Here is a 27,648-nt window from a genome sequence, read left to right on the forward strand (position 1 = left end):
AAAAAAAAACAAAAAAAAAAAACTATCAGTTTATTTCACTTTTCTAGCTATTTAAAAAGGCAGCAAGAAACTACCATCTATGGGAGTATCCTTTTCCAATATAAGCAGAAGCAGACACATTCACCAGACAGTACTGTTGTGTTCTGCTATGTGAGAAATGGAAACTGAAATGCAGCTCAAAACGAGCAATACAAGCTTACAAAATTGTATATAAAGCCTGTTTATAAAGCCTGCAGAAATGCAGCAACAGCACTAGACTTCACTTCACAAGTAAACATTCCCCATCCCCAAAACTTAATTCAGCTTCGGTGTTCTCCATTAAAAAAAGAGTTGAGTGCTCTCTCCCCTAAACAATCACCATTTACCTCAAAGAGCCCTTACTCCTTGTGATGGTTTCGCTCGGGTGGGTGACCGAGCTCCACCACAACCGCTCTCTCACTCCCCCTCCTCAAAGAGGAACAGGGAGAAAATACGATGAAAGGGGCTCAAGGGTTGAGATAAGGACGAGGAGATCGCGCAGTAATTATTGTGATGGGCAAAACAGACTCAGCATAGGGAGATAGTAAGATTTATTGCCTATTACGAACGAGCTAGAGAAGTGAGAAACAAAGGAAAGAAACCAAAAGCACCTTCCCCCCCCATCCACCCTCTTCCACCTCCTCCCCCCGAGCGGCGCAGGGGAACGGGGGAATGGGGGCTATGGTCAGTCTATAGAAATTCTTCTCTGCCACTCCTTCTCAGTCACTCTCGTCCTCTGTGCTGTGGGGTCCCTCCCACGGGATGCAGTCCTTGCTGAACTGATCCAGCGTGGGCTTCCCACAGGCAGCAGCTCTTCAAGAACTGCTCCAGATCTGGGTCCGTACCACGGGGTCCATCCCTCAGGAGCAAACTGCTCCAACCTGGGTCCCCCACGGGCAGCAGCTCCTGCCAGGTCACCTGCTCCTGCGTGGTCTCCTCTCCACGGGCTGCAGGTCCGGCCCGGAATCTGCTCTGGCAGGGGTCTTCCACAGGCCACAGTCTCCGTCGGTGCAGGGCCACCTGCTTCACCGTGGTCTCCTCCACGGGCTGCAGCGTGGAACCCTGCCCCACCGTGGTAACTCCATGGGCTGCAGGGGGACATCCTGCTTCACCATGGTCCTCACCACAGGCCGCAGGGGACTTCTGCTCCGGCGCCTGGAGCACCTCTCCCCCTCCTTCTTCACTGACCTTGGCGCCTGCAAGGCTGTTCCTCACTCCTCTCACTCTCCCAGCTGCTGTGTGGCGCAGTGTGTTTTTTTTCCCTGTCTTAAATATTCTCTCACAGAGGTGCAAACAACATCACTTATTGGCTCAGTTCTGGTCGGCAGTGGGGCCCTTACCAAACATGGGGCAGCTTCTAGATCCTTCTCACAGAAGCCACCCCTATGGCCCCCTGCTACCAAAACCTTACCACATAAACCCACTACACTCCTCCACTTCTATTTCCCTTCTGCTCTTCCCAATTTGGGATCACTTAGAACCACAGAATAGTTTGGGTTGGAAGGGGCCTTAAAGATCATCTAACTCCAACCCCCCTGCCATGAGCACCAGACCAGGTTGCTTAAAGCCCCATCCAGCCTCGCCTTGGACACCTCCAGGGATGGGGCATCCACAGCTTCTCTGGGCAACCTTCGCTAGTGCCTCACCACCCTCTGAGTGAAGAATTTCTTCCTTACATCTAATCTAAGTCTTCATTTGTGGGAAAGTCAGCCACCCCCAATGCCTCCAAGCGCCGAACAGCCCTGTACACTTCTGCAATACACCCTACAACCTGCAGAAGCAATGGGCACTACCCAGACCTGTAATTGCTTTTCAACTTAATTCCATTTCCTTTTAAAATGCTTAAGTAACACCTAATAACTCTTAAGCAATGAGAGTTATGCCTCCACATTGAAATATTTTCTCTAGTTTCTTATGTTTAACCCCACAACAGAAGGATTAGGAATTCTGTACAGCAGAAGCGTTAGCAGTGCAGAATACAGCCCCACAGTTATTCAACCAAACAGGCTGCCCACAAGCACCAAAACACCAGCACCTTCATCTTTAGCTTAAGCCACTTTAGAAGTAAATGGAAACTCTCAAATCCCAGCGAGGGCAGTAAAATTGCACTATTACAGCCAACCCAAAATAGCTCCTTCCCCTTTGGATGTATTATTGCAGAACAGAAGGCAGAGGTATGGATCCCTTGCAAGGAGGGCTGAGCTGCTGGAAACCATTTACGATAAGCAGACAAACTGAAAGAACCAGACAGCTCTGCTCACTTCAACGAATGCTAAAATACAATATATATATATATACACACACAGCAGCTTAAACTACATTCCAAGGTAAAGAAAGTGAAATATCTGTAACTGAAGAACTGCATCAACGTGCTTTTTAAAAGAAATACTGTACCAATGCACACGTGAAATAAACAGGCTTTCACCCGGCTTTCCCCACTTTTCAAGGAAAACAAAACCCCACAGCCTAACCTCCCTTGTTCAAAAGCCTGGAAAGTGAGCGAAAACCTGGGCAACTGTTTCTGATGGAAAGCACAGAAACGTACCAAAGACATGCCATAATTAAGGCTGCAAAGCAGAGCTTCATCAGGTCAGAACAGGAGCAGGCAGCCAGGAGTTAAAAATCAACAAATGTTAAGGCTAATGAATGACCAAAATGACTTGTTTCAGCTTTACCCGTGCTCAGAACACCCTTTAAATCAGCGCTGTGCCCACCCCAGCCTGCAGAGCAGAACCAGCCCTACAGCTGCAGCAAACAGATTTACAACAGCAACTCTTTGAAAATAAAGAAAGCCACACAGTAGCAACTGCACTTGCAGTAAAATAAGTTCCTCTCGTCATCATCAGTGTGCCTTTTTCTCTGTTAGCCTGTTCTCTGGCCACCTCAGTATTTCTTTTCAGCATCCCAGGACTGCAGTGTTCTTGTGGTAATTTCAGAGCAGCACTCTGAAGACAGAAATGACTTGTACACAACTCAGGAAGCTTTTTTTTTTTTTTAAATATCAGCTAAATGAATTGCCTAAGGATGGGAAGAACAGTTTGACAGAACAAAGCAGGTGACTCCAGGCTGTTCAGGTAAAGCCTGTTTATTTTAGATGCTTGCTGCAGAAAGCCTGAGCTGGAATTATGTTTTTTTTCCACTATTTCACCAAAACCTAGAGAAATCCCCACTCTCATAGTGAGCGAGGCTGTATCAAAATGAAAACTCACTGCTGCCTTTGTTGCAACAACATTCATAAAGGTGAAACCATAGGTACTCCTTTCTTTCCTCCACCCAACAGCTGATCCATCTTCTCCAGCAGCAGATCCAGTGTCTGTCGTCTTTTCTTTCCCAGTTCTGTTCCAGCTCCCATGCCTTTTTTCAAGGCAGTCACTTCTCCCATTGATTTTCTTCTCTTTTATCTCAGTTCAATCCTTCTCCACACCTCTCGCACAACAGAGCAATTTCAGCCAGCAACACCCAGAGTTAAGTCAACACCTGAACACTAAATTCCAGGAAAGGCATCCCTGCAGATACCGGACCCACATGATGATATATTCCCTCCCTTCCACTAGTCCAAGGGAAGTCAAGAAACTGGAAAAAATAACCCTGCACTTCGCTAGCAAGTCTAAAATATCAGAACCATCGATTCCTTGGGCACGGCACGCACAGAAAGGACATGGGCACTTCCTTCAGCTTCTTTTCACGCCCTGCAGCCTATGTGGATTGTCACAGGAGATCTTGCTTTGCTTCACACCCTTCATTCTTCTGACTGCTGCTAGCAGCAGATAAGGAAAGACCAGCACAAAGTAGGGGCACAGGTTTCTCTTCCTACCGCTCCCTTATCTGCAGTGTTTGGATTTTACACACCCATCAATACTACTCTTACTCACTTCTATTACTCATAAGTTTCCTGGGTTACATCGGCGGAGGGGGGGTGGGGGAAATCAATACATTGCTTCATATTTCACAGCCACACACAGGATGCAAGAATCAATGGTAAGCAAGAATAAAAGCCTCTTGACTTGGTCTTCTTATTTATTATTAGTGTTGTAATTCTTAATACAAATACAAGGTCTAACACAAATTGTGGATGGCTAGACAAACTTTTTAATTTCTCCTCTATATTTGAACAAAAAGGCTTTCATTAGACCACAGCATTTCAGCCCTCAGGAAGCTACGTTAGGTTGCCTGAGCAGAAAACAAGGCAGACTAAGGCATCACAAATGCCTCAAACTTTGGAAAATAACAGGAGACGTGTCCAGATGCTTCCTGCAGGCAAACTGGGCTCATGCTGCCGCTAAACAAAATGATTCCCTATACCAGCTCCAAGCCTGGTCTTCTACACAACCTCCAGCTGTGGCTCATCTCCGAAGCATCCAAATAAAGTCAAAAAAATTGCAAATACATCTTGCCTAACACATGCATATATGAGGGGGAAAAAGAAATAAAAGCTTGCCTCCTCTCTGTGAAGACAACAAGGAGAAAGGTGAAGGCTCAACATGCATCAATGCTCACTGCTTGCACGCCGAGCGGTCAGGGCACGTTGCAAGTCAGGCAAATCCTCTGCACGGGGAAATGCACGCTGCAAGTGATGCAACGATGCAGCAGGCTTGCTTGCCATCTCTTAATTAAGAGATTTTATATGGTTCACATAGCTTTTGATGCCTGCTCTTAAAAAATTTCAGTCTGGGTTCTGTGAATCTTGGTGGCGCTCATGTAGAAAATTCTATCTATTCTACACAAATAAGCCAATTATTCAAATAAAAGCTAAAATTAGTATGGGGGGATAAACAAGTATAGAAATAGAAAGGAAGTTTCATGACTTCTGTTGAAAAATGCTGCTTATCTTTATTTCCTACGTGAAGCATATAACCACACATTTATTCTATCCATGTATCTTCATGTATTTACACCATGGCTACACTCGTCACGCAGTAGCTGCAGCTACACTTTCTTTTCTTATCTAAAAGATGATCACTACAGTTAGCTTAGCTGATCCAGTTCCTCAGCCCGTAACTCCAAATCTCAAGCTCAATCTCTCACACAACCGCACCGACAGCTGAGGCTCATGTATTGTGGTAATTGACCTCCCATCTCCCCTGCCAGCTACTCCTTTATAACGGTTGGCTGTTTCTATGGCAAATGAACCACAGGAATATTTCAACTAATTTTTGCCAATTTTCAGACAAAAAAAAATTTTGCTCCCTCTAGTGGAAGCAGTAAGAGCAGAGATTATGCTCTGAACTTGACTTACCCCGAGGAGACCCAAAGCTAAGAAGAAAACTTTGCTCTCCTAGGACCATTCTCATATCAGAACGGATTTAAATGCCTCCAATTTAATGGCAGAAGAGCTGATATATCAGCAAGAGAAGCAATTTGCCAACATATACTCAGCAAGACAGTGCCAGAAGTAGAACCACAGCCCAGAACGCTATCCTGTCAAGGCTTCACCTCAGAGAGAGAAGAAAGTGGCAGACACACAAACATGACAAGAGTATAGCCAGGAAAACTAGAAGCACAGGTGAGAAACAAGGCAGTAATAAAACACTTGAAGTTGCAACCCTGATGCATTATGCAACATAGAAGCCCCAAGCCGCCAAGCTTTCATGGTAATTCTCACCACACTTCTTTATCTGTAAGGGAGGGAAGGACATTACTTTTATTCCCTCTCTCCTCCAACAAGACAGAAGGAGAACAGCGGTGCAATTATGTGCGTTCACTCTTCATTAACTTTAAGGACCCAAGAAGACAGTTGTCATCAACAGGATGCTCCCTGTGCTGAGCAGCAAACTTAGATGCTCCAAGAAATGAAGACAGAGCCCTTCTATTAGGCTTTTCACCTACAGAGCGCAAAAAACTATATTGCTATGACAAAATACACCAAAAGTAGGCAAGTTTGCCTTCCCAAACCTACAGAGACTGTTCTAGGTTGCTGCTCATGCCAACCATCTTCCGTAGCATCAGAAGACTGGAAGTAATAAGAACAAAAAAACTCTTTAATGAATGAAGCAGCCCATGAAGAACACATTAGCTTTTTCAAGCAGACATTTCGGTTACCTTGGTGCAAGAGAAAAGCTAAAGGAAGGGTTAATACTGGGGCAACTTATCAGTAACACCTTGTTGAGGGATACACACAGAAGAGGAAAACGAGTTCTTCTCCATTCCAGTAACTCACTGGTACTCTAGTACCAAGAGGAAAAGTCGAGGAAGAGTAATCTTAAAAGAAACAAAGCTTTTATCTAGCAACACAGCTGGGCACGGCAGAGATTCTTCTTCTTACAAGTATACCAAAAGGCTCCAGTGGAGCTGTCACCCTGCATCTTCCACACTGGTCCCTAACCAGCATGTAACCAGTCTTAGGTCTGCGCCTCCAGCTCCACCAAACGTTACTTCCAAAAGTAACTGATTCCTCTCACTCAACCACACGAATTCCGATCTGATTGATTAGATTGAAATTAGAGATAGAAGCTTCACCTTTCACTCAAGTTTCCACTTACATTCACTGCCAAAAAGGCAAGCTTCTCGGTCCGTTTGTTTGAACACCCAGGCAGTAGAGAAACACTGACACACGCTACGTGGATCTGGCTGCCAGAGTTACACACCTCCACCTTCATTCAAACTTTAGAGCAGTATAATTACAGAAAGTAATGGCTTAATTGCCGATCACCATCATGGCATTTCAGATATAATTAGCATCTACTTGTGGTCAAAACCAAAACATACAAGCAGAGAAACAAATCTCATCCATCTATATCCATCAGTTCCAAGTGCTACCAAGGCACTTCATTCTAGAGCTCCCATTTCAAGTACCTGCTCCTCAGCAAGTGTTCAGATTAGGTAGTAGGAAAAAAAACCTACTTACTAATCAGAACCCCCTTTTTTATTTCTTTTTCCTCACATACACAGCTACATTTTCATCCTGGTATGTGTATAGTATCACTAAATGCCACACATAACCCTTGAGCATGCACACAGAGTATCAGCACTTTCTCTTCTCTGCCCTCATTCTCCCCCACGTTTGATTTGATTACACTGAACACATTTCACATTCTTTCCGTATTACAAGCTTACGATCAAGACAGACTTAAGCTGAGAGGTTACAGAAATCTGACTTTGAGCATTGGGTTTTTCGCTTGTTTGCTTGTGATCACTTCAAGGTGCATTCTCTTTAGTGCTGCATAATCCTCTAACTCTTCAATTCATGCTTCAGTCACAAGGCTCTTCATACACACCTGGGCCTATATTTTCTATGGTCCACTGATGTGGAAAAAAACAAAACGTGTATTTTTAGCCACTTATCAGAAAGTCTTTTAAACCATGTGGTTAGCCACCCTCCATTGTGATTATCCCCAAAGCTTCAGAGCTTGAAGCACACAGCACTTTACAAAACCATCTTGCCTTTCCAGGGGCATCTGTTGCAACACATTCAATACAGGGAAGTTTTCCAGGCTTTGATAAAAAGTAACTTCATTACCATCGAAATGCCATATCAGCAGTACTTAAAATAAATTGGGTAGAAGCAGCACCACGTCACGAAGCCATTAAATTTATGGCTGCTGTTATGAATAGATAATTACACGACACCAGTATCATGCCACGGAGAGACGGTCACCTCTTATTATTTCTTTCGCGGTGCCCTGAGGAGGCTGCCCATTTAATGGAAATAAACGTGTGGCACCTGCCTGGCAGGGCTCACAGCCCACACGTCAGAGGCACGGAGCCATGTGGCGCCACCGACCCAGGGCGCGGGCAGCACTGCCACTTGTGCACCACATCCACTCCACCACAACCAGCTCGGCTCTAATTCGCCCGCTTTTGGCTGGTTTCTAGAAGAGACATTTCTGTAGATGAACTTAACCTCAGGTTGTCTCACCTCCGCTCACACAAAAGGAAGGAAGAAAAAGCACATAGTTTGGGTACTTCCAAAAGTCACTAAACGTGCTCCTTGCTCTGCGTTTGGTATCCAGTTGCTTTTTTCCACTCAGTAGGTGCATTTTATAGAGAGGGACCACCACCTCCCTCTACATGAAGGGGCCTCCTGACCTGCTCCATTCATTCATATGTTAATATAGGTTATTTTTCCCCCAAGAATTCCTCCTATGAAGTTTCCCGGTGCTGTAAGAGGAGTCGCTTCCAAGTCATTCACACATTTATAAGCCCATATACATCCCGGGGGGTGATACCGCTCCCCCAACAGCCACCCCATACTACCACAGCCCCCCCCCCCCCAAAAAAAAAAAAAACTAAAAACCCCAAGCCCCCATTCCCCAGCCCTACCCAGCACCCCCAGGACCCCCCCTATCACACAATACCCAGCCACCGGGGGCTGTGGCTCCGGGGGGGGGGGGACCCCCCACCCCCCCCCCCCCCCAAAAAACGACTCTACGATCCCAGTCACCCCCCTTCACCCCACAGCAGCAGTGCCCCAGGGGGGTGGGAGGCTGATTGAGGGGGGAAGGCGATGAGGGGGCTCCGGGCTCGGTGCGTGCCCCCCCCCGGTGCATCAGCGGCGGGGCTGGGCGCTTCCCTCAGCCTCACCTGGTCGACGGGCAGGCGCACGGCGTTGCTGAGGGGCTGCAGCAGCGTGGAGCCCGTGGTGCTGGTGGCCATGGTGCGGCAGCGGCGCCCCGCTCCCCGTGAGAGGAGGCCGGAGGCAGCGCTGCCCTCCCCGCCGCTAACGGCAACAACGGCGGCCGCGGCCCCGCACGGAGCCCTGACAACAAGGGGCCGAGCGCGGCCCCGCCGCAGACTGACGGCGCCGGCGGCCAATCGCAGAGCGGAGCCGCGGCGGAGTGACGGGAGGGTTCGCCCAATCGCGAGAGGTTCTTGAGGGGTGTGGGAGGGGCGAAGCGGCTGGGCGGGAGGGGGTTGTGGGGAGGGGGGAGATGGAGGAGGGAGGGGCGGTGGTGGGGGTGAGGGGAGGGGGTTTCGCGGAAGGTGGCCCCGGGGAGGGGGCGGTGGGGATGGTTTGGGATGGGGGTGGTTTGGGGACGGGGGTGGGTGAGGTGAGCTGAAGCGCGGGGCGGCCCCGCCTTGGCTGCGGGACGCTGAGGTGGGGCTGCGCGCTGCGCGCAGGTAGCGCGCAGGGCCGGGGCGGCTGCTTCGGGGCGTCAGGTTTGGGGTGACAGCCCCCGTCCGGCTTCTCGTGTCCAGCGAGGGCTTCAGGTGGGCAAGGACCTCCCGAGGCCCCGGCCCAGCCCCTGCTCCAGCAGGGCCACCCAGAGCAGGGTGCCCAGCACCACATCCAGGCGGCTTCTGAAGATCTCCAAGGAGGAGACCCCACTGCCTCTCTGGGCAGCCGGCACCCACACAGCACAGAAGGCTCCTGGTGTTCAAATGAAACCTCCTGTGCTCCAGTTTGTGCCCACTGCCTCTTGTCCTGGCACTGGGCAACACTGGGCAGAGCCTGGCTCCATCTTTGCAACCTCCCTTCAAGTATTGACAGACCCTGATGAGATCCCCCTGAGCCTCCTCTTCTCCATTCGGGGAGCAGTCCCAACTCTCTTAGCCTCTCCTCACAGAAGACCTGCTCCAGTTGACTGTATGCTAAAGAGTTCTCAAAAAAAATCCCAAAATGTTCCTACAACCCCCCATTGATTTAAGGAGGGTTGTCTACCATGTCCATAAGCCACAGTTTTTAGTTTATTAAGGGCCTGTTTCTTACATACAGAAACCTGAAACACTACAATCCCAAGTGCCTTTACCATAGATTTCAGGCTAGCATTACTTTCCCTAAAGAATCACACCGGCAGTAATAAACGTGTGTGTAGCACAGCTCTTCCTCCTGTCCAGTGAATGCTCTGTAACATGAAACAAAAGTCTTCAGTGACTTGACGTGAGGACACGCAGCAAACGCTGACAGATGATCTCGTGCAGCAGGGTATTTATTAAATATTTCTGGTTTAGTACCCTGCCCTGCTTTTATATTAGAGTTTTCTGTTGCAGTAGTGTTCACGTTTATTCATATAAAATCAACTTTTACCTTTGTTGTTCTAAATGATGTAGAGAAGGAGCTTCCAAAGAAACATATTGCCCTTATCTATAACTGCTCAAGAATCCCGAGTCTCTTGAGAGAAAACTGGTTATTCCTTGTACATTATTAAACATTCTTTTTTACAATTATTGTGTATTTCATCTGTAAGCTGTGCTATAACCAGTAGTGAGAATTTCATTTGAAGTATGTGAAAGATGAAATGCCTTGTCCCATATCATGCCAACAGCCTGAACCAGTCTGGAATAGCGTTGAGGTGGAGTGATTTGCATACCCATTTAAGTTCACAGTTAATGCTAATTGGTAGTAGCTGGAAAATGGAGGTAAGTGTAATTATCTGAAAACATCCGGTGTTTCTCTTACTGAATTGAAGACCACACTCCGTACTTATGTTTTAGCTTCTGGTACGGCCTTTTGTCTGCGTTTAAAGAGACTGGTTAATAGGTACAAATAAGTGGTTTTAATTAGATTTCTTCACTGCGTGACAGGCAATTACAATTGTGGTAGCATCTGCAGCTTCAGAAGAAATTACATGATGTTTTTGTAGTAAAGGAAAGAGACCTGCTTTCAGAAAGGGGAAAAAAAATAACCCCCACCTTTTCCCAATAATTCTGAATCAGTTTCTTAAATCTGAACCTCCAAATGTACATACATGTGAGTGACTTTAGGGGAGTGCAGTACCACTAGGCGCAGTCTGCATTAGCCTATACATATGTATATATGCATATAAAGACTAAGCTCATTGTACCTGCTTTAATAAGTAGACATATACCTACGCACAAATCTTTGGAAATCTTAATCTAAACATTCTCACATGAAACTGCAGAAGGACTGCTTTAGAGAAAGCTGATAGCTAATTCTGAATCATAGTCTAATCACAAGGAACGATTCTGGTGCATCTATATAAATCCATGGAGGTGGTGTTACTGAGAGTTTCATGAAATATTCCCAGCAAGTAATTGACCTACTGAATGAAAATCTTGGTTTCAATTAACAAATTGTCTGAAAACAAGCTTGTGATATCACAGCATAAAGTATCGGTTGTAAAACATAACCCTTATTTTTCTGTTAATTTTCATTCTTTTTTCAATGTACATGTTCTTGCACTGCTGAGAAAATACAAAAATACGCTCCCTCACATGACGCCCAAGATGTTAGGAGTTCATACTTGAAAGATATGATATCTATACTGTAAACCACATTATCATTATAAACACTTCGCAGCTAAGGCTTTAAGTTGCATAATTTCATCTGTCACAAGTTTCCATTGGAGAATGCAGTGTTTTGGGAAGATGTTCTTGTGCTGCTATTTAGGAAGGTGTGCGCTGGGGAAGACAATGTCGGAAAAATGCACCTTGAAAACAGTCAGAAAATAATAGTCCCTTTGTACTGACATGGCAGATACATTAGGTGCAAGAACAAAAAGGATCCTGCCCCACAGAGCTTAAAATCTAAGTTTGCAATCAAAAGTGAAGCATGCAAATGTCACTTGAAAAGAAAGCAACGGGAAAATAAGCAACTTTTGCAGTAGAAAATGCAGCCTGTCTTTGATATTGGCTGTAAATTGTACGATGAGGACTCTTACAGGCATTGCAGTAAAACTAGGTCTCTGGCTGCTTTCTTTTTTCTTTTTTTTTATTTTTATTTTTTTTTAAGGATTTCATTACATATGTTTTCATATGTTTTCTGAGAATTTCCTGCCTCTGTGAAAACATTGTGTTGCCTGTGGGAAGAAGTAGCATTGGCTGGAGAAAGGTGGCATCCCACATCATACTGACATGATGACAGTGTGATTAGTCCCGAAAGTTAAATACAAAAATCTTTTGTATGATTCTAAGAAAAAGAAGGTTAGAGAGTGAGACGAAGAAGCTAATGTACCCAGAGTAGTGAACCTGTAAAACTTGGTCATTGCATCAGTGGAACAGTTTTACTTAATTCCATACTGTTAGAAATATTTGCATGTAATGAGCAAGAACTTCCATGAGGAAATTCCAGCAAAAGCTGTCAGTCAAAGTGCAGGAGGGGGTGTGTTGATTTAAATAATCCCTGGAGAGTGGCTTGGCATAGCATGAACTACTTTTGATGTTCTGCGATTAAGTTTTTATGGTTCCATAAGTGCTCGCAGTTCTTGTTTAACAATGAGCACAAAGGCATCTCTCAGCCCTAAAGAGGTTACTTGATCTGTCAGAATAGTGTAACGCTGAGGTAGCAAACACTTTCTATAAACTTTGTTTAGCTGAATGACCATCGAAGAGAGTCAGTTGTTTACAGTTCTAGTCCTACCAGATGACACTAACCCATGAAGAACAAACAGAGAAGGTTTGCGGCAGAAGATAGGAAATGGCAGTGGGACAATGTTATTAGATGCTCCTTGTAGTATACAGTTTTGTTTTGTTTTGTTTTTACAGTTTTTAGCATTAGCTATATCAAGTTTATCACTTTTTCACAGTAAAATCTTATTTTAGCTTTACCCACCTGGCTTTGCTTAGCCTAAATGTTTGAGACTTAATTCTAAAGAGAAAAATATTTCAGCAAAAGCTGATGCCAATCAAACTGAATTACTCTTCATAAACATTTTGCTATTGAAATTTTGCCATTTATATCTTTGTCTCACCTTTCCTCTAAATCAATCTTTTTCCATCTCCTCAGATATTCCAAATGTTCCAGTACAATAAGCTTCACATGCATTGGCTGTTTGCTAATCTAATATAACCTTTAATTCTTTAATTAGTCAGGTCTGCTATGAAGTCAGTTTCTCCTGTGAAGACAGCCTGAGGGAGTTGGGGTTGTTCAGCCTGGAGAAGAGAAGGCCCCAGGGAGACCTTACAGGGCCTGCCAGTACTAAAGGGGACCTACGCGAAAGCTGGGGAGGGACTCTTTGTCAGGGGGTGTAGGGATAGGACAAGGAGTGATGGCTTTAAACTAAAAGAGGGTAGGTTTAGATTAAATATTAGGAGTAAATTCTTTACTATGAGAGCAGTGAGGCACTGGCACAGGCTGCCCAGAGAAGCTGTGGATGCCCCATCCCTGAGAGTGCTCAAGGCCAGGTTGGATGGGGCTTTGGGCAACCTGATGTAGTGGGAGGTGACCCTGTAAGTACCTTTCGACAGTCAGTAGCTCAAATCTACCTTTTACTTTTTTTAGCAGAACACTTTGGCGTTAGATTTTTGACATGCGCTTGTGTTTCACTCCTACAGCTGTTCTGAAAGCAAACAAGCTTCTCAGCTTTTAAGGTAGCAATCAGTTTCTATCATAAAACAGATTTGGGCCAACTTTCTTTCATCTAAGTACTTAAATTCTTTGGTGGGAAAATGCATTGGTGTTGCTTGTGACATAAAATATATAAAACTCCTGTTCCACCCAGACCATTTTACATTTCAATTACACACTGTCTGTTAACAAAATCAAGCAGAGCTTGTAAAGGCAGACAAGGAAAAGCTCACTTTCCTTTTCAACTGCTGCAAATATCAGCTCTCAGGTGCAGATCTTAGAAATGATAATTTTCTCACTAAAGGAACTTCATGCTTGCATGACAAGGACAAAACAACTGACTTCAGCAACAAGAAGTTGCTCTTAGGAATGAGTCGCCTTTTCAAAGCAAACTTTACTTGTAAAATAGCTTATGGAAAAACAATGCAGACAGTGCACAGTATTTCACAGTGTAATAACTGAAGTGCCATGTACATATGCGTTATTGTTTTCACTTTGGTGATTGAAAAGTTTGGGGAGTAAAGGCCCTTTTTCAGAACAGAAATAAAAGCAATGAGCTTCAGAGCTGAACTACAAGTTCAAGAGCCGTCGCTCTGGGCTTTGTTAGGTGTGTACATATGAGACATAAGCTAGATGGGAGAGGCTGGTGGTAACCTGGAGAGGAATCTACTTGTCGGTCTATAAAACAACAGTAAAGAACTGACAAGTATACCTATTTAACAGCCTTAACTACAAAAAACAAAGCAAACATTCGTATTAAATGCATACAAATAAATGTGCCATTGATAAATCACTTAGTTTACTCTCCTGTTATATTGCAACAGCAGGCCATGGAAATAACTGCTTTTAACAGGTTTCTCAGGTTTCTGGGCTGTCTTTGTATTGTGTCTCCTTTGCTGAAAGGCGAGACCTGACTTTTCTTCACATCTGATGTTACAGCTTCTCAAACTGATCCTTGCCATTTCGAGAGTTCAGTTCCCAGGGTTACTCCCACTAGCCCTAGGTGAGTGCAACAAGATAGGAGTAAGCCTCTTCTTTATATGGATTAATTGTTTCTGAAAGAATAATGCACTTTCTTCTTGCCAGGGTTGCTTAAGAGTTGCTTTCAATGCCAAGATAAGCTTAGAGAGTGAACTAAGTTTTTTCTAAGAGCAAAGGTTGAAGTGTAGGAGAGGGTGCAAAGTATATAATAAAATTGCAATTTAAAGTTATGCTTACCAAATAATTTTTCCTTTCAGTTGCTTCATGCTGACAGTTAGGAGAGAGAAAGAGCTGTGGGACTTTCTTTTTCTGTCCCTCAGGACTGGCTTGCCCTGGATAGCTTTCTGAATCCTTATGGCCATTGCTACTTAGCTCAGGATGGTTCTCCCTGTTCTTAAGAGTATTCATGTGTAATCCTGATCCTATTGCTGTTCAGTAAGCAGTAGGAACTTCTCCTAGAGGGCTTTCTGAAGTTAGTCCTTGTGTTTTCTTTTGAGCTTAAGTTGCTCTGTTATTTTTGGAAGATTTTGTAACTTTTTGTTGTAAGACATTTTAAAGTCCACGCATCTTACTAGTTTTATTGTCTGCCATTCATTTTAAAACCTGTATAAAACTGCACATACCAACATTAGAAAGGATGGGTTCAGTCCTGTGACACTTCATTTCCACTCCTGTCATCATTCCCACTGTCTCCTCCACCCAGAGTTTTAAAGCTCCTGCTCTTAAAATTCCTCCCTTGCTACTTCTGGCTCTGGCAATCAGCACAGCTCGAGGTACCTTCTCTTTGCCAGCCAGTGAGTCATGTCAGGCTGCACAGTGGACAAAACTGATGGTGTGAGCAGAAATAGGGTGTCAGCTGGTGAATGGAAAGGAGGTACTAGAGATGGGATGCTGCAGCCTGGAACAGCCCAATGCAATTAAATTTGTCACTGAGTCAGAGCCTGAATGTTTCTGCATTTGTTCCAGGACCCACCTGCTTCCCCAGTTCTTTTCTCCAGCTTTGCATGACAAGCAAGAAGCTGTTGCCATATGTCCTAGTGGGGAAGCCTTCCCTTTGCAGAGCAGCAGGGTAAGGGAATCTTGCTCAGCTTGGAGACCTGAGAAGAAATGGTCCTGGAGCCTTGCACCAGCCAGCCACTGAGCATAAAAATACTTCATTGCAATTTAATTTTGTTAGTTGTGTCTTCATGTCCCATCTGTTAAGTGGCCCTCTGCAAGCATATGGGCCTTGTCCAAACACAAATTTGTGAGATGTATTTAAAATAATGTAGTCCTCCCCACAAAACACACAAAGCTTTAATGAATAACATTCTGGGCACTGCAGCCAAAGATGCAAGCTAGTATTCAGGTTTCTGAGTGCTACTTCAAGTCATGTACAAGCTCAGATGTATGTTCTATTTATACATGCAGTGCTATTTGCATAAGTAAATTCATGAGTTTGTTGGACCACCCTGTCAGTCAAACAGCAGCCTCACCAAAATTGCAGTGCTCAAACCAAAATGCTCTAGGATATAATATCTATCTATTTATTTATTTATTTACCTTGCAGAAAACCTATCCAGTAGACCGAAGAAGCATTTTAGTGAACTGAGCGTACTAATCATACTAATACATATATAAAATTCAAATTTTCTTCCTTGTCAGTTAAATTATTATCGCATTAAATATATTTATCCTGCTGCATTTCATGCACAATACTTCATTCTTCTGATGCCCTAGACTGTATGTTAGAGCAGAGCCTGGTTACTGTGTCCTCCATGACTTCCAAAATTGATATTTGTGGTGACAGTAAATTTAACCTGTTCCTAAAATGTACTGTACTTGTGGAGAATATTTGAAATAGGGCTGTGAAAGTTTAAATAGCCTGAACTAAGAGGCAGTATTCCATCTCTTAATTTGGTAGCCACTTCATCATTTCTCTGAAAAGTAAGATATATGTGTGTAACAAAAACAGTTCATAACACCAGCTTGCTCTGCTCTCTTATGGAGATGAAAATAGTCCAACTTCATGTCATAACATTTTGTCTACACAGCATTCGTGTAGCAAGCAAATCTGTCTGATACCTTGCTGCTTGTTTTACTTCCTCCTGCTCTTAATTTTGATATTTTCATTGAACTTTATGGCAGCATTTACTTTTAGTAAGGGGTTGTGAGTACTAAAGATTTCATAGGAACACTGGCTGTATCTCCTTTTCTTGTTTGAATATGAAGTACAATTACTACAAAATTGAGGGAACAATGAAGAGCTTGACTGTTCTTAGTTTCCATTTCAAAGTACCATGCTATAATGAAATCCTGTGAGAAAGTGTAGAACAGGCAATAAATTCAAAAACACGTAGTTTTTTTTTTTGTGAAAGTCACTGCCAGAAAATAACAGCCATTTTAAGGGCATTTTAAGTATCACTATCAGTAGATATCGTTTACAATTACAAGGGATATAAATCTTTAAGCTCTGGGCTTTTAGTTATCAAGCTAAGCAATTGATATCTGTTCTGAGGAAGAAATATGTGTGCATGTTACTGTACAGTTCACTTTTCAGATTTTTTGCACTTCTTTTGAAATATTTAGCTACCGTCAGAGAGGATGCCAGACCACTGATCTGATTCCCGAGCACTGTGAAGGTGTTCCACCTCTTTCTAACTGTACCCATTTCCATTAGAGAGTTATTGTGTCACGGTGGAGAAATACTAACTTCGGGATCCTGCAGTACATGGCATTACAGGGGACTGTTGAAGCTGAATAGAGCACTGTTCCTGTAACGCTGCAGTCGGGCTAATGCTGTGAATCGTATGATTGATGTTCTAGGGGCTGCACTCCCTGCTGGTTTAAACAGGAAGCTCTTCTCGTATCATTTCAGTTCAGCAAACAAGGCCACTTCCTTAACAATACAATAACAGGAATTTGATCAGAAACTTCAAAATTCAGTTCTCAAAGGCATGAAGGTGATTGCTTTCATTCTTGCATTATCTGCTGTTATTAGGCATAAAAGTTGTGCTTCTTGTTTAAAAAAATAGGTTTTCCTCATATTCTTTTCACAAGGAGGAATCTGGCTTTTTTATGATTGCTAAAATATCATTGCCTTTTTGCTAGAGATTTCTCATTCTTCTTTTTTCCCCTCAACTAGATTTACATTGCCAATATTGCAGTGTGATTCGGCAGGAAAATGCACTCAGCTACTTCTAAGTAATTTTCTTCTTTTAATGTCCCTATGTGGTTCACCACCGAGAACAGTAGTTCTAGGCACACATTGTTCAGGCGCAGGTTGCTCCAAGAGGTAAGCCTCTTCCACTGCCTGTGTTCATTTGCTGCTTCTATACAGATACAAGAAATATTACAGCTCAATAAAACAGAATTACTTATATTGCAGAACTAAATTATTTGCCTTGTTTTTTTTGCTGGTAAGATTTGCTTTCAGGGTCATGGACATCAGTGGAAAAGACCAGAGTTCTGAAAACTTAACCTCAGCAGAGGCAAATCGAGTTAGGAAATGTAGAAACAAATAAAACATACACGTGTCCATGGGATCTGGTGGGATTCATCCATGAGTGCGGGGCTGCTCTCAATGATATATGAAAGGTCATAGCAGTTGGCGGATTTTCCTGGGACTGTGAGAAAGCAAATGTCATGCCTGTTTTCAAGAAGGGCAAGAAGAAGAATCCAGGGAACTATAAGCCTGTCAGCCTCACCTCAGTCTCTGGGAAGGTGATAGAGCAAATCCTCCTGGAAAATATTTTCAAACATACAGACAAGATAGTTGGGAGTTGTCAGCAAGGACTTAAGCAGAGGAAATTGTGCCTGACCAATCTGGCTTTGCAGACAGGGGGAGAGTGATGGATGTCGCTTATTCCTATTTTAGCAAGGCTTTTGACACCATCTCCCATAACATCTGCATAGACAAACAAGTGAAGTACGGACTGGATAAATGGACAGTGAAGTGGACTAAAACCTGGCTGAACTGTTGGGATCAGTGGCACAAAGCCCAGCTGTAGACCAGGCCCTCGTTCAGTACCACAGGGGTTGACACAAGGGCCAGTACTTATTCAACCTCTTCGTTAAGGACCAGGTGATGGGAACAGAGTGCGCCTTCAGCACATTGACAGATGATACAAAGCTGGGAGGAGTGTTTGATGAACCAGGTGGGCATGCTGCCTCTCAGAGGGACGTTGACAGGCTGGGGAAATGGACACACAGGAACCTCATGACGTTCAACAAAGGGAAATGTTGAGTCCTGCACCCAGGGAGGAACAACCCTGTGCATAGTACACGTTGAAGGATGACTGGCTGCAAAGCAGCTTTGCAGAAAAGGATCTAGGGTTCCTGGTTGACAAAAGATTTGCCATGAACCAGCAATGTAATCTAACAGCAAAGAAGGCCAACAGCATCCTGGACATTGCCAGCAGGTCAAGGGTAGGGAATCATCTTTTCTAGCGAGTGCTGTGTCCAGTTTTGGACTCCCCAGCACAAGAGAGGCATGCACATAGTAGAACAAGTTCAGTGAAGGATCACAAAAGTGTTTAAGAGAATTGTCATACAAGGAGAGGCTGAGAGAGCTGGAAATGTTTAGCTCAAAGGAGAGAAGGCTCAGGCAGATCTTATCCAAGTATGGAAATACCAAAAGTAAAGGACAGCAGTGCCAGCAGTGCTGCCCAGTCAAAGGACAGGAGGCAAGGGGCACAAGTTGAAAGACAGAAAATTCCACGTACATATAAGAAATACCCTTTTTACAATGAGGGTAGTCAAACACTGGTGCAGGTTTCCCAGAGGGGTTGAGGAATCTTCAGCCTTGGAGATCCTCAAAACCCAACTGGATAAGGCCTTGAGCCACCTTCTGTAGTTGATCCAGCTTTGAGCACAGTGGGACTTGAACTGGACAGTCTGATGGGGTCCCTTCCAGCCTCAACTATTACTATTTTATTATTCTACCTAAATACGGTAGACACAAAGTTTTGAGGTAAATTTCACTCTTTGCAAGCAGAGCATAACAGCACAAGGAGCCAGGCACAGCCTCAAGTTTCATTGTTGGCCAGCAGTTTCTAGTCAAGAATCCAGGATTTGTGCATACCAGAAGTGAAATACACATAAACAGACAAATGCTTGAAGGGCAGACTTCAACAGTTCCCTTTGGCACTCTTTGCTAAACCACTAGCAGATGACATCCAAATTGGAATTTCCAATGGTAAGGAGGCTTTTGACTGAAAAGGTCATATAAAATCCTTCTTAATTTCTGTTTTAAACTGTTAATTCAAGGAACCTGCTGGGAAGCAATGATTCAACCATGCATAGAATTGTATTTTTAATGTATTTGAAGAACCTGATTAAACTCCTAACTTAAGAAATCGCTAACTGTGGCTTTTATGTATATGTGCAGCAATATCAGCAACTAAAAGGGAAATAGCACAAAGATGCTTTTCTCCACCCTTTTACCAAATCCTAGTTTAGTAACTCACTTATACTTTCAGGCCTTTGGAATTGTCTGGGTTGGTGCCATGTCTTGAGTAGTGCTATGGGTAATGCTAAGATAAACCACTCCTTTCCTTGACATGAAAAAAAAAAAAAAAAAAAAAAAAAAAGACCAGTTTATTCCTAGCTGTGGTTATACCTAAGATTAAGTTATATATATATTTTTCTCTCTCTCTTTTTCTTTTTTTCCCTTCATTTCCCCTTCCATCTCCTTGGGGGCCGTGGTACAGCATGAACCTAGAGGCATAGCACACTTAAACTTCAGGTTATTCCTTGGGTAAGAGATCCTACACCCTTTCTTCCTCTGCATGTTCTTCATCAATTCAGACATTTCTCTTGGATCCTCAGTGTGATCTGTGCAGGCTTTAACAGAGATTCGACAACTTACCTTTTTTTTTCTTGATAGGCTCCAATAGTCTCTTCTAGGTCAATGTGGAATAGCCTGTCCAGAACAACTGCAAAGGCTTTCCCTTTTCAGTAACAGATGGGTGCTTGCATGGTTGGGAAAGAAGATAAAGGCTGGACCTGTATTTTTCAGCCATCTGCTTCCTTGACTATCTCTTTCTTCAAACTGTGTTATGGAAGAGGACTAGCAGAGTCTCCAGCATGATGGTTCTGTATAAAAACATGAAAAGATTTGGTTCTTGCTCTAAAATTTTATACTAAAATGAGAGAAATGTTATGAAAATCAGCTAAAATGCTGAGTCTTGGCACAGGTAAGCAAGTTTAATAGAGGTAAAGCTGGGTCACATAAAATAGAGAATATTCATCAATTTTTGCAATGCATAACTATTTACCTTGTATACTGTTCCTCCCATAGATTTTAAAAAAACTGTCAAAATCTCATATATTAAATTTTGTGGCACCGTAGTGTAGAAGCATAGCTATGTGTTTTATTCCTGACATGAAAAACCCTGTTGACAGAGGTGCTTGTGTTGAAGGGGTTATATGGTGTATGCTCCTTCATTGCACAATTCTCCTACTTGCTTATGTACGCACTTTGGTTTGTCCTGCAAGTTGGGAAGTGCAAAGCCTTTTTTTTTTAAAAAAAAATAAAAAATAAAAAAAAAATCCCATGCTGCTTTTTGGAAATTATCCCAGGTCATAATACCCATGTGCATGCTGTGCTGCTTGGAACTTGTAGGCTATGTTATCCTGGGAGGAGCACTGTAGGTTTCCTACAAGATCCAGTAAAACAGCCTATTTCCCTTTGGGAAAGAGTGGTTTGCCTTTCTTTACTAGCCCAAAGCAAGAGACTATTTTAATCCTCCAAAGTCTGCACTTTGCTGATCTAGGAAAATACTCAGTCTTTCATGCTTACTAATGTGTGGAAAAAAAAAATAAAAAAGAAAAGAAGAAGTAAAAAAAGCATAGATCTTTGTCTGCAAGTCATGTATCCTTATCGGGGAGCAATGCACAGACACATTGCACAAAGACACTACAGTGCTAAGCAGGACATAAAGCAGGAAGGGCAGATGCAGTACCGATGTGGAAGATCTAATCCGTGGCTACCTAGTGGGCTTTTCAGAGCAGGATAACTGCCATTGCCTGCATTGTTCATATTTTCCCTGCAGAGAGAACAATACCAATGATCCCAGAACCTTTGCCTGAGGAACCTGCCTCAAATCTTCCATGTCTGAGACAGCAAATGGTAGAGACTGGCTACTCCAGCCTGGGGTCTGGTGTTGGTAAGTCCACTACTAGACAAAATGGGTAAACCATGCTACCAGGAACGCATCTGAAACATTAGCTGGTTTTTTTTTTTTTTTTTTAGAATGGTCTAGAATGGAATGGAATACAAATACCCGCTTGATTGCATCATTTGAAAGAGCCACATTAACCTCAAAAAGTATTATAACTTTGTCCTGCAGGGTTGAGACTGTTGGGGAGTGTTCATAATCACCTCATGAGGCTCTGCTTCCCCATGTTCTGAAACAAATGATCACTGCCCTCCTCGAACAGCTGAAACCTCCTGCCAGGCTCCCTACCTCAGTTCATGAGATTGTGTGCTTGTCATCTCCTGACGTGGCCTGAAAGCATCCTCAGATAATATGGGACATGCCAAACATTTTGTTCTTACTTACTCAAAGGTAACAGAGTTCCACAATCATAAAGCAATCATGTAAGAAATGTTGACCTAGGCCAAGAGAGGCTAGTGAAATTAATGTCAAACATGTTTACTTCCCTGCTTTTTACAGCCACTTTAATACATAATTGCCTGCAACCATGTACAGTATTAAGTTGCAAAATATCTTGCAACACATTGCCCTCATTTCTTCCAGACCTTGTGGTCTATATTTGCTTAAGCTTCTAGTGTCTAGGGCTGTTCTTCTGCCTACGGTGTTTTGTCACAGATTAATTTTTGGATTTCATTAGGCAAGCGCTTAATTACTATGGGGAGCAGTATGACATGTTTAAACAGAGAAGCATACTAAGTTCACAGTGTGCAAGAAAATATTCAAGGAGCCCTGTAAGATTGCTAAAGGAAAAGTAAATGTACTTTCTAACTGTGGGAGTGTGTGCAAACAGGTCAAAATTCAAACACCTGAAATGCCGGCATTGGGCTATGAGGTGTGATTTCTTCTGCATTCGAGGGTCTTCTCTTCCCTGACACTTCTTCATTTGGCAAGGACTAAAGAGGTTGTCTGACCATTAAGACCACACAAGCATCTTCTAAAATGCTTGCCTTTGCCTTTTTCATTCACTGGGAGAAAAACAGACCAAAGATTCAGAGGAGTTTTGGATGCCTGCCCCTGAACTTGGAGGGAAAGTCATGAGACAGGGATCGTGTGTCTTTGTGTCCATAGTGGCTGGTTCTCAGAGCTCTGGCAAAAGTGCCAGTGCTGGGACTTGCACATACCCTCGTTCGTTCATGGATGTTTATGGACCTTCATCACTGAACCGCATGCTTGCAATAATTTTGCAATTAATTTTTTGCCTCTCACTTTGGATATAGAAGAGCATTTTCTTCTGGCCCGACACTATGGCGACCACATGCTCATGCTCCTCAGTCAGATGGCTAGGTGGTTAGTCCCTCTGTTTTTGTAATGTCTACAGTAGGAAAAAACAGTCCATTCTGTATTCTTTTTCAGATAGCAGGACAGATTCTCAATACAAGAATTACTTCTACATACAGAATCACAGTTTCACATTTTATTTGTGTGATTTCATCTTTGATCTCAGCAGTCTGTAGCAGTTTCTGGCAAAATGTATCAAGGCAGCAACAGACCATATTAAGAGAAGGGTTTTTTAATTTATCGCTTTGTTTAAGTCACTTCTGTAGGCTTACTGACTTCCAATGGAAAGTGATTCGCCTCTTAGCATTAATGTGGTTAAGCAGGTGGTTAGAGCCCCAGGCTGGCACTGTGTGACTTTCTCACAACCTGGGCAAGCCACTGGGTTAGTGTCCTAGAGATCCCTGAATGGGGAAAAGAGGAAGCCTTCAAGGCCTACATGGCCAGTCTCCCAGTCTGCACAAAGCTTTTTAAGAGCCTTCTGAACATAATGAGTAAGTGAAAGGACATAAATTCTCAATTACACAGAAACTTGAACACAAAGCACGCTGTTAATTGGCCAAATCCATTCCTAACATGCCTTCTCCCTTACATATTGGCAGCTGTTACTTCACAGTCATCAGGATGGATCTGGAGGAGCACTGATCGGCTGCTGACGTACCTGCCTGTTGTGTGTTACCTGCCGAGCAGCACACCCACAAGCACAGCTTCTCTGGCACAGAGGGAGAAGAAGTGAATGGGTTGCTATTTATCACCAGGAGCTTCCATGATTTAGCTCTGAAAACCGAATGCTCAAAGGAGCCATTGCCAAAAAGCATTGTCTGCTGCGCTGCCTGGGACAGCTTCCATGTAAGACAGACCAGTACAGACTTCTGGTGACTTTTAACTTCAGCAAATGCCATCCACTAAAGCAGCCCCACAACTGAAAAGCTAAATCACAACTTCACTTTGGTAAAACTTTTCCTCAGACTAGTTCACCAACACTGTGCTTATGCAGATTATTGTTTTTATCAGCAAAACGCAAGCTGCAGTATTTCCCCACACTATAAACCCTCTTCACCTAGGGGACAAACCCTCTGTGAAAAAAAAAGATATCATTAACATAAGTGAACCCACCAAGAGGATGAAGTTTAAGCAGATGGTTGACTTAAAAGCTCTGCAGCACTGGTGCTGTTACATGATTTTGGTTAAGGTCCTTGAGACAGTGCTGGAGAAGTTGCCCTGTCATTCTCATGGGTTCTGAAAGAACAGATCCATACAAGAACTCTCACTGCAAAAAAATTGCTCAAGTATACAAGACAGTTTATTTAAGGGAAAAAACATCAGGCTAGTTATAGTTTCATTTGCCACACCTGGCTGGAGGCAGCAGACCACACCTGGCTGGAGGCAGCAGTCAAACCAAGCAATGCAGCACAAGCCATCAGCTGCTTCCGACACTTTCCACATGAGTTCACCACACTTGCCTACAAACACACAAAACCAGCCTTGTTTCCCTAGTTCAAGATTTAGGCACGTAACTGCATATGTAAAAATATTTTAACTTTTGTGTGACAATTGCTGAGACTTGTTTTATTACATAATTAAAAAAATAAATACATAAAAATCCCCACGGCAATTCTGTGTGGTACAATTGCTCAGTTTCTGTATATGAAAACACCCCTGGCTGGCAGTCCTCCAGGCAAGCAGCAGGCATGCACCCATAGCTCGGTTTCTTCCACAGATCAAAGCCTGCCCGTCTGTCAGGAGAACAGGATCCTTCCTGACGGCGTGGCTCCCTGCAGCCATCTATCCAGAAATCTCCTCCCCTTCATACAGAAATTTTCCTCAAAGGTGTAAATCAGCACTTGCTGCTTTGGGGCTCTGGTTCAGGACACAGAGGGATCTCTCCTGGTCCATCGGGGCCTTGGATTATTTTTCTGACTGCTGGGGGAATGGTTTGTTGTGGAGTTTGTTGTAGCTTCAGACACTGCGTCATGACACCTGGCCATGTCTGTGTTGTGGTAGCACTTTGTTATATACTCTTCTACTCTTTTTCTTCCCTTATCCTTTGAAAATTTGACTGGTGAAATTAATAGGCTCACAGAAAGCTCTGTGCTCAGCGCCATGTAAGCTTTTTACCAGACTCCACGTAGCCAGGGCTTGAAACCTGGGCACGTCCAGGCACAGTTCGGGCCTTTCAGGAAGTCGGTCTGCCTCTGCTGCGCTCCTTGGATGCCGCGAGCAGCCTGCCTCCGCACGGAATTGCTGCCGAGTGCTGGATTTACCAGCGGAAGGCACGGGGCCTCGTGTGTCCCTGTCAGGCTGCGGCCACGACTCGCCCAGGCTCTTCCTGCTTGTGTGCTTTGGGCCGGCAGCCCAGTTCGGTGATGACAGGCTGAAGGCCAGACAGAGTTGTAAAATGCTGCCTGTGTAGTGTAGCGGGACGGGACAGCTCGTCCTAAAGGCACAAGAATAGGAGATCTGGGGATGGTGAGTGAAGGACGGACGCGCTTAAATCCCAGCATCTTGCGGTTCTGCTGCAGCCATGGTGCAAATTAGCAGGATCAACTGCAGACAGCAGCTGAAGCAGGTGTACAAGTGCAATCTGATCCGGGCTTACAGAGTCAGGCTGCCCTTACGCCACAGAACAAATATAGGGATGCGGAGGGCTGGTGCTCAGCGAGCCGGGCAGAAGCGTGGGCACGAGCGCACGCCCAGGCCCAGCCGAGCAGGCAGTTATCCCTGTGTGGTCATGAGGGCAAACCACATGAGAGATGGGTCTGGAAAGCTGGGAGGCAAATTTGTAACCACACAGCCCTGAAAGACAGCCTTGCATTGCCAGGCCTGCTCTGCCTGAGCTTTTCTTCTCCTGGCTGCAGCGTTGTTTTGCTTGGTTTAGCTGGGACAGCAATTTCTGTCATTGACCAGGTGTCTGTATCTCATTTGTCTTTGTGTGGTGCCACGATTGCTTTATGTAGATAGCAGTAACAAGGGATTGTTCTAGACAGGGAGAAAGATTTGCAACAGCCAGAATTCACAGACAGCAATGCGGGAGCTGCTATGATGGCCCTGAGCAGTGGAGATGTGGGATGCGAGGTAGAGGAGTGCAGGTGCAGCAGGAAGGTAAGAGGTGAGGCACAGGCAGGCACTGGAGGTCCTGCAGCTATAAATGGCTCCATAATGGCCAGCTAAGAGAGACTGCAGGCCTGCAGCTGGACAAGACTGGTTTTAGGTGTAATAAAGAAAACAAGGAAATAGTAAATGGCACCATACATCAGAGAAGGGAGGAGAAAAGAAGAAATGAGGAGGAAATCATCAGCATAAGCATCATATTCCTCCCGGCAAAGTACTCCAGCTTGCTGTAACATCCCCCTACACCAATGCCTGCATGAACTCACTGCCCTTAGGACCCAGAAGAACAGTGGAAAGGAGAGTATGATGCCAGGAAAAGGGGTAGAAATTAAGACTGTGTTACAATTTCAAGTGCATTATTGCTATTACTGCAACTTTTTATATATTTAAGTATCCTACCTGCATAATTATTACTTGTTTTTCTGTAATAATTAGATTTAGGGTAATGATTCCTGAATTAAACTGTGAAGATTTGTGTTATATGAGTAGTAATTTCTTGTCTTGGCTTATCTATATATATATATAGGGTATACTTCTTTGTCCATAAACAAGGTTTTGAACATAACAAAATTTAGCACAGGTTTTCTTTATTTGTACAGTTTTTGGAAGTCTCAGGAAGAGGGGCATTGTACTGAATGGAGGCTTTGTAGAGTAGTAGACTGAGTGCCTGCTCAATGTGCAACTCAGCAAATACATGGCAGAAGTACCTACATCATCCTGATTCATCCAGCATGTATTTTCACTATGTGACTACACTCTTGTTTCCCATAGACTTTAAGCCTGAGATTTTTTAATTTAACATATGATCTAATTAAGTACTTGTGACACTACCATAAAACTATTGTCTGTAGCATTCTGATTTCTCTTCTTGTCAGTGTTCTGAAGTAACCCTCTAGACTGAATGCAAGCTTACTCAGAAGTTCAGATTTAAATGCTAATTAGTGTTTAAAGATAAACAATAGCAATTACTACTAATTGCATGTGTACCATTTTTTTTACCCAGTAAGTGTATAGCACTTTACAAATATTGATGGAGTCAGTCTCGCAGTGCCAAGGAAATTTAAGCACAGATTTTGGCACTCAGTGTGAAACAAGTCTGGTGATACATGTGTACGATGTAAGCGTGTAATGGTTTACGCTGATTTCCTAAGGCCGTTGACTCACTGTGTAACCAAAACCTGGTTAAAGGAGCTGGGGAGTGGCTGTGTGGGGCAAGGGGCAACAACCGTACAGCCTGGAAGGTTGCTAGGGCGGGACACTGTAAATGCAAGGCAGAAAGTTTGAACTGAGATTTTTTTCCTTGCTTTATTTCTTTCTTACGGTTGTCAGGTTCCAGAAAGGGATGAATTACATCGAATATGACATTGAGCAGGTTGGGCTCGACATCTGTTCACACTGGAGTTGCATCTGCTTTGAGATGGGAAATTGGAAGAACTGAGTATAAGAGCAACACTGGAGCAGGGAGTATCACATAAGCACAGCCACTCTCAGTCCTTACATATTTCTGCTGCAAATTAATCAAGTTGATTTATAAGCACTGTTACAGTTTGCCCTTATCGTTCCCATTGGATTTTTTTTCCAGAGTCTCACTATTTTGTTCTAATGTCAGTAAAAATCACTTTGGGTACTTCAATACCCACTTGCGTTTGAAAAGCATACTTCCTATCGTGTGTTTCTTTACATCAAAATTGAATTTAAAGTCACATTCCCACTGACAGCTCTGCACTCAGAGCTGTGCTTAGAGAACACCTGGTGTTGTTGCTGTTTTTGGTGTGTTAAATCATCCCTGTGTTGATTTCTTCCCTCAATGCCAGTGCCCTGAAGTAATTCCAGACAGAAAGACAGAAAAAAATAAGGAAAAAAAAAAAAAAAAAAAAAAAA

At 43.7% G+C, this 27,648-nt stretch overlaps 1 protein-coding gene across 1 annotated transcript in view; it reads right to left on the reverse strand.

The window, feature by feature from the left end:
* Positions 1-8,735, reverse strand: part of MBOAT2 (membrane bound O-acyltransferase domain containing 2) — a 96,001-nt gene extending 87,266 nt beyond the window's left edge. The window contains exon 1 of the mRNA XM_035320854.1: positions 8,539-8,735. Coding sequence (XP_035176745.1) covers positions 8,539-8,610 — 72 coding nt within the window. The 5' untranslated portion in view covers positions 8,611-8,735. The remainder of the gene's footprint in view (positions 1-8,538) is intronic.
* Positions 8,736-27,648: the final 18,913 nt, after the last annotated feature.

The sequence above is a fragment of the Oxyura jamaicensis genome, chromosome 3 (genome assembly GCF_011077185.1).
Source record: "Oxyura jamaicensis isolate SHBP4307 breed ruddy duck chromosome 3, BPBGC_Ojam_1.0, whole genome shotgun sequence".
NCBI lineage: Eukaryota > Metazoa > Chordata > Aves > Anseriformes > Anatidae > Oxyura > Oxyura jamaicensis.